This window comes from Strix aluco, chromosome 6, assembly GCF_031877795.1.
Source record: "Strix aluco isolate bStrAlu1 chromosome 6, bStrAlu1.hap1, whole genome shotgun sequence".
Classification (NCBI taxonomy): Eukaryota; Metazoa; Chordata; class Aves; order Strigiformes; family Strigidae; genus Strix; species Strix aluco.
The window spans coordinates 1,299,089-1,306,165 of NC_133936.1; the positions used below are offsets into that span (position 1 = coordinate 1,299,089).

Consider the following 7,077-nt stretch of genomic DNA (forward strand, 5'->3'; position numbering starts at 1 on the left):
GCGCGCGCTATTTTTGGCGCGCCGGGCGGTTGCGTCAATGGTGACGCCAGAGTGGGGGTGGGTGGGAGACACGCGCCGCCACGCCCCGGCCTCACTTTTTCCCTTGACGCCGGGCGGGGGACGCCACCGCCCTCTATGCAAATGAGGCCACGCCCCCCGCTTCGTGCGCCGCGCGTGGACGGGGCGGGAGGGGGGAGCGGCGGGGGCGGCCGCGGGGCGGGGGTGCGGGGGGGTGTGTGGGGGGGTGTTTAGGGGGGGTGTTTTGGGGGGGGTGTTTAGGGGGTGTTTGGGGGGGTGTGGGGGGAGTGTTTAGGGGGGGTGGGAGGGGGTATTTAGGGGGGGTGTTTCGGGGGGGTGTTTTGGGGGGGGTGCCCACTTGGGGGCGTGTCCCGCGCCGTGATGTCACCGTCGGAAATTTACCAAAGGGAGCGCGCGGCCAAGGGGGCGGGGCGAGGGCGGCCCCTCGGCGCCGCTGATTGGCCGCGGGGGGCGCTGACGCGCGGTGACGCGCGGGGGGCTCGAGGTGCACGTTGGCCGCGGAATGAGGAGCCCACATAAACAAAGGCACATTGCGGGGAAGGGACACTCCGGCCGCCGCTCGGGTCCCCGACGTGTCCTTCCGCCCGCCGCCCCGACGTGTCCTCCCCGCCGCCGCCCGGCACTTGGATGCATGCGCCGGTCCCCGCTCTCCGGTGAGTCCCCGCGCACGCAGACCGCTGTGTCCCGCGTGTCCCCCCCCAACACGCACACACGCCGGGTTTCCACGCGCGACCCGTGGGCGCGGCGGCTCCTCCGCGCTCCCATCACGCGTGGGGACCGCCGCGCTCCTCCTGGAGAGGCTGGGGCATGGGGGGGGACACACAGACACACGCTCGGGGGGTGCCGCTCCCCGTGACGGGACACCCGTGGACGCGTGTCACCCGTGGGTGAAGCTCCCACCCGGGCTGGCTGTCACCGGCGCCCGGCGCGGATGCCGAGACCCCCGGGGAAGGGTTTTTTTGGGGACACACACACACACGGACACACGGACACACACACACCCACACACACACACCCCCCCGCCGCGCCCCGCCCGCCTCTCCCCGGAGAGGGACGGAAACACCGAACCGGCTCCTTTCGCCCAAAAATCGGGGCGGGGAAGGGGGGGGGTGTAAACGCGTGCGGGGCTCCGACAGCCGCCTGACAGCGCGCCCGCGGAAAGTTTTCTTCGCGATTAAAAAAACCCCTAAAACCAACCCAAATCCAACGCGGCTCCTCGGGAAGGGCGGGGGTGGGGTCGGGTCTGGGGGTGCTGTCGGGTCACCCCGCCGTGCCCGGGACCGCTCCCGCACCCCCCGGGCCGGCGCAGCGCGGCTCCTCCGCGGGTCCCGGGGTTGCTCCGAGGATCCCGGGGCTGCTCCGCGCGTCTCGGGGCTCTCTCCGCGGCTCCCGGGGGCTCCCCCGCGGGTCCCGGGGCCCCCCACGAGCGGTTCTGTGTGTCTGTGTTTCAGCCGGCGCGCTGGGCTCCTCCTCCGCGCTCTAAACCCGCGGAAACTCCGCTCTCCGCCGATCTCCGACACTGTCCGCCTTCAGCTCCCCCGACAACGCCTCTAACGCGGCGGAAGGTTTGTGCGCTTGGCTTCCGCGGCTCGATCCGCGCCTCACCCCCCACCCCACCCCCCCCACCTCGGGACAGCGCGGAGCGGCGCGGAGCGGGGCGGGGCGGCGCGGGGGGAGCGCGGCTTTGCGGGGCCGAGTCTATCTGACCGTGTTTCGTTCGCAGCCATGCCCTGTGTTCAGGCGCAGTATGGATCCTCGCCCCAAGGAGCCAGCCCGGCCTCCCAGAGCTACGGTTACCACTCCGCCGGCGAGTACAGCTCCGATTTCTTAACCCCGGAGTTTGTCAAGTTTAGCATGGACCTCACCAACACCGAGATCACGGCCACCACCTCCCTGCCCAGCTTCAGCACCTTTATGGACAACTACAACACCAGCTACGACGTGAAGCCACCTTGCTTGTACCAAATGCCCCTCTCCGGACAGCAGTCCTCCATTAAGGTGGAAGACATCCCGATGCACGGCTACCAGCAGCACGGCCACCTGCCCCCGCAGTCCGAGGAGATGATGGCCCACTCGGGCTCCGTCTACTACAAGCCCTCGTCGCCCCCCACCCCCTCCACACCGGGCTTCCAGGTGCAGCACGGCCCCGTGTGGGACGACCCCGGCTCCCTGCACAACTTCCACCCCAACTACGTGGCCACCACGCACATGATCGAGCAGCGCAAGACGCCCGTCTCCCGCCTCTCCCTCTTCTCCTTCAAGCAGTCGCCCCCCGGCACCCCCGTCTCCAGCTGCCAGATGCGCTTCGACGGGCCCCTCCACGTCCCCATGAACCCCGAGCCGGCCGGGGGCCACCACGCCGTGGACGGGCAGGCCTTCGCCGTCCCCAACCCCATCCGCAAGCAGCCCTCCATGGCCTTCCCCGGGCTGCAGCTGGGCCACGCTCCGCAGCTCCTGGACAGCCAGGTGCCCTCGCCCCCCTCCCGGGGGTCCCCCTCCAACGAGGGGCTCTGCGCCGTCTGCGGGGACAACGCGGCCTGCCAGCACTACGGCGTCCGCACCTGCGAGGGCTGCAAGGGCTTCTTCAAGGTGAGCGGGCAGGGGGACGGGCAGGGGGACGGGCAGCGGCCGGCAGGGGGGGCGGCCGGACCCGCCGGGGCGAGGAGCCGCTTTCCCCTTCAGATGGAAATTGGTTAGGACAGAGAAACTGTGGCCGAGCTAACCAAGTGGAACAGAATTCCCTGTGGTAAAATTAAGTGATCTCTTTATTTCGCCATCCTGATTGAATAATCTTATCATTTTAAATAGAGGAGGTCTCCAAGGAATGTAAATAATATGAATGCCCACGGATTTGTATTTACCGAGCGTCTCCTGCCCTCCTCTTGGCATATAAAACACAGCCAGGAGCTGCGGGGTTAGCTCAAATGTTAACGCTATCAATTTTCTCCTGTTAAATGCCCTGGGAAAAAAGGAAAAAAGAGAGAAAAATTTAAAAAAGGAGAGAGAAAAATAATAAAAAAAAAAGACAGAGAAATTTAAAAAAAAAGATAAAAATTTAAAAAAGGAGGGAAAAATTTTAAAAAAGATAAAAATTTTAAAAAAGAGAGAAAAATTAAAACAAAAAGAGAAAAATTAAAAAAAAAAAAAACAAAAAGATAAATTTTTGAAAAGAGAGAAAAATTTTTTTAAAAAAAGGGAAAGCAAAAAAAAAAGCAAATAAAGAGTTGGGGAGCAGGGCTGACCACCCTGTCCGTGTGTCCCCCCCCAGCGCACGGTGCAGAAAAACGCCAAGTACGTCTGCCTGGCCAACAAGAGCTGCCCGGTGGACAAACGCCGCCGCAACCGCTGCCAGTACTGCCGCTTCCAGAAGTGCCTGGCCGTCGGCATGGTCAAGGAGGGTGAGTCCGCGGGGCCGAGCCGCGCCTAGCCGGGCCGCGCCTAGCCGGGCCGAGCCTAGCTGAGCCGCGCCTAGCCCGGGGGCCGGGCCGGGGGTGGCTGAGCAGCCTCTCTCTTTGCAGTGGTGCGCACAGACAGCCTAAAAGGCCGGAGGGGTCGCTTGCCATCCAAACCGAAGAGCCCCCAGGAGCCCTCTCCCCCCTCTCCCCCGGTGAGTCTGATCAGTGCGCTGGTGAGAGCCCATGTCGACTCCAACCCGGCTATGACCAGCCTGGACTATTCCAGGGTAAGCTGGACCGAGCTCGCGTAGGGACCTCGCTGCGCCCACCCGCCCGGCCGGGGAGGGGGGGGAGAGGCGAGCCCTGCCCGCCCTGCCTGCCTCCTGCCCGCCCCGCCGGGGGCTCTGCCCTGCCCTAACCCCGGGATCGGGCCGCGCAGAAACCGCCCTCCGCGCACGGGCAGCGGCGAGCTCGTAGCACCGCTCGGAATTGCATTAATTGCCCCGGCACAGCTAATTTCCTCACTGGTCAGAGAGAGGTTTAATTGTTAGAAAAAACCTGGCTCCCCGACTAGGAGCGGGGTTAGCAATTTCACGGGTTATATACTTTAGAGAACCTCATTAAGTGCTTTTTAAAATGAATTTCCAGTTCCAGGCTAACCCCGACTACCAGATGAGCGGAGATGACACCCAGCACATCCAGCAGTTCTATGATCTCCTGACCGGCTCCATGGAGATCATCCGAGGATGGGCGGAAAAAATCCCCGGCTTCACCGACCTTCCTAAGACGGACCAGGACCTGCTCTTTGAATCCGCCTTCCTGGAGCTGTTCGTGCTGCGGCTGGCGTACAGGTAAGCGGGCACAACCCGAGGGGGGAACTTGGGGGCGGTTATGAAATCAGATCCTTTCAAGGTCCACTGATCTGCGTTTTATTAACTCCTCGGTAATTAGGTGCCTCTTAAATCCTTCATTTATTGCTCCTCAAGTAATTAGTTGTTTAGCTTTTCTCCCCCCATCTTGTCCTTTTTTTTCCTTTTAATCTTTCTTTCCCTCTTTTTCTTTTTTCTCTTTCACTCTCTCATCGATTCTATTTTTCTTTCTTTCTTTCTTTCTTTCTTTCTTTCTTTCTTTCTTTCTTTCTTTCTTTCTTTCTTTCTTTCTCTCTCTTTCTCTCTCTTTCTCTCTCTCTTTCTCTCTCTCTTTCTCTCTTTCTCTTTCTCTCTCTTTCTCTTTCTTCCTCTCTTTCTCTCTTTCTTTCTTTTTCTTCCCTTTCTTTTCCCCTCTTTCTTTCTCTCTTTCTCTTTATTCCTTCCTCTTTTTCTCCCTTCCCTCCTCTTTCTCTCTTTAATCTTTTGTCTTTCTCTCTTTCTCTCTCTCTTTCTTTCTTTCCCCCTCTGTGTTTCTTTCTTTCTCTTTCTTTCTCTTTCTTTCTTCTTCTTTTTCTCCCTCCCCTCCTCTTTCTCTTTTAAATCTTTTGTCCTTCTCTTCTTCCTTTTCTTTCTTTTCCTCTCCCTCTCTGATTTTTTCTTCCTCATTCATTCATTCATTCATTCATCTGTTCATTTTGGGGCTGTCACATTCCTTCCAGGTCAAATCCAGTGGAGGGAAAGCTTATCTTCTGCAACGGGGTGGTCCTGCACCGGTTGCAGTGCGTCCGCGGCTTTGGGGAGTGGATCGATTCCATTGTTGAATTTTCCTCCAACTTGCAAAACATGAACATCGATATCTCTGCCTTCTCTTGCATCGCTGCCCTGGCCATGGTCACAGGTCAGTGTCCCCTCTCTCCCGCCCGGCCCCGCTGGGCAGCTCCTTTTCCCTCCCGCCCGCCTTCCTCTCCGCACCAGACCCGTAACGGCCACGTCCTTCTCTTTTGCAGAGAGGCACGGGCTTAAAGAACCCAAGAGGGTGGAAGAACTTCAAAACAAGATTGTAAATTGTCTCAAAGACCATGTGACTTTTAATAACGGGGGGCTGAATCGCCCCAACTATTTGTCCAAACTCTTGGGGAAGCTCCCCGAACTTCGCACGCTTTGCACGCAGGGGCTGCAGCGCATTTTCTACCTGAAACTGGAGGATTTGGTGCCACCGCCAGCAATAATCGACAAACTTTTTCTGGACACTTTACCTTTCTAAGACTCTTCCCGTGCACTTCCACTGAACTGAAGAGGAACTTCCCCCGTCCGACGGGGAATTCGCCGGGGCCCAGAGCAGCACCTCTGGGTGCCAGCGTCCCACCCCGACCAGTGTTGCAAACCTCCTGCAGGCAGAACGTCAATGGGCATTTTGGCTCTGGGGCATCATGGATGCAGATCATGGACTACACAAATACCATGGTATAAACTTTTTATTATCAGCTTATAAATGAATTTATTATTAAGGACTTCTGATTAAAAAGATGAACATATCTGGCAACGCCGGGTGCGCAGCTAAGACTCATACGGTGGCAAACAAAGTGTTAAGGTGACCCACAAGTCTCACCCTCCTAAAGACTAAAGTTTTCTGCTGTAAAAGAAAGCTGTAATATATACAAAACCTAAATGTTGCGTGGGTGGCATGTCATTTAAGAAGGCGAAGGCTTGTAAATTTATCAGATGCAGTTTGGCTTTTTAAAAATTATTCTGTGCCTATTTATGAAGAAATATGGGAAACAATTCTAAGGAAAAAAATTAAAAATAAAAGCTAAACGTGTTTGCAAAAAAAAAAAAAAGGGGGGGGGGAGAATAAAGAGAAAGAAAAATAAATCTCTCCGTACCAGGAAAGCATGACGATTCTAGGGTGACGATGTTATAGGCACTTGCTATTTCAGTAATGTCTATATTCTATAAATAGTATTTCAGACACTATGTAGTCTGTTAGCTTTTATAAAGACTGGTAGTTATCTAAGCTTCAAACATTTTCTCAATTGTAAAATAGGTGGGCACAAGTATTACAGAACCCGAAATCCTCCCCAAAGGGACACATAGTGTTTGTAAACACCGTCCGACATTCCTTGTTTGTAAGTGTTGTATGTACTGTTGATGTTGATTAAAAAAGAAGTTTATATCTTGATTATTTTGTTGTCTAAAGCTAAACAAATCTTGCATGCAGCAGCTTTTGACTGTTTCCAGAGTGCTTATACATAACTCCCTGGAAATTACTGAGCACTTTGAATTTTTGGTTTGTTTTGTTCCTTTTTTTTATGTCTAAAATTGTCGGTTAATATATTATTTTCTGTTCGAGTAATATTTTTAATATTGCCATATTCTGTAGTATTTTTTCTTTGTATATTCCCAGTCTGGCACACGATACGAGTCGCTGCCTTTTTTTCTATGGTGTATGACAGTTAGAAACGCTGATTATTTTTTTTTTTCCCTCTTGATAACTCTTTCTTTGAGAAAGACAATTTTAATGTTTACAACAATAAAACATGTAAACGAATGGAATTTCGTCTTCTTTCTGTCGAAGCGAGAAGCAGCACCACCGGCATCCATTGCCCGCAAAGGACAATGAGCCTCCGAGCGTGCAGTAATAAACTGCAGAGGAGGATGGATGGGGCAGTTTCCTTTCGGAAACGCCCGCGGCGGGACGCGCCGGCCCTGCGGGAGGAAGAGGAGGAAAACCCGAACCTAGAAGGTTGGTCCTTTCCCGGATTTTTCCCCGCGGC

At 55.4% G+C, this 7,077-nt stretch overlaps 1 protein-coding gene across 2 annotated transcripts; it reads left to right on the forward strand.

The window, feature by feature from the left end:
- Positions 1-415: 415 nt before the first annotated feature.
- On the forward strand, positions 416-6,851 carry NR4A2 (nuclear receptor subfamily 4 group A member 2). Of its 2 annotated transcripts, none has more exons than XM_074828436.1 (8): positions 416-692; positions 1,491-1,604; positions 1,763-2,628; positions 3,308-3,437; positions 3,558-3,721; positions 4,083-4,285; positions 5,023-5,201; positions 5,311-6,851. In XM_074828436.1, exons 3-8 carry the CDS (start codon positions 1,765-1,767, stop codon positions 5,565-5,567), a joined length of 1,797 nt encoding a protein of 598 aa, XP_074684537.1. In that variant the 5' UTR covers positions 416-692; positions 1,491-1,604; positions 1,763-1,764; the 3' UTR covers positions 5,568-6,851. The 2 variants fall into 2 exon arrangements, with proteins under 2 accessions (XP_074684537.1, XP_074684538.1); XM_074828437.1 differs by having other exon boundaries at positions 3,558-3,646.
- Positions 6,852-7,077: the final 226 nt, after the last annotated feature.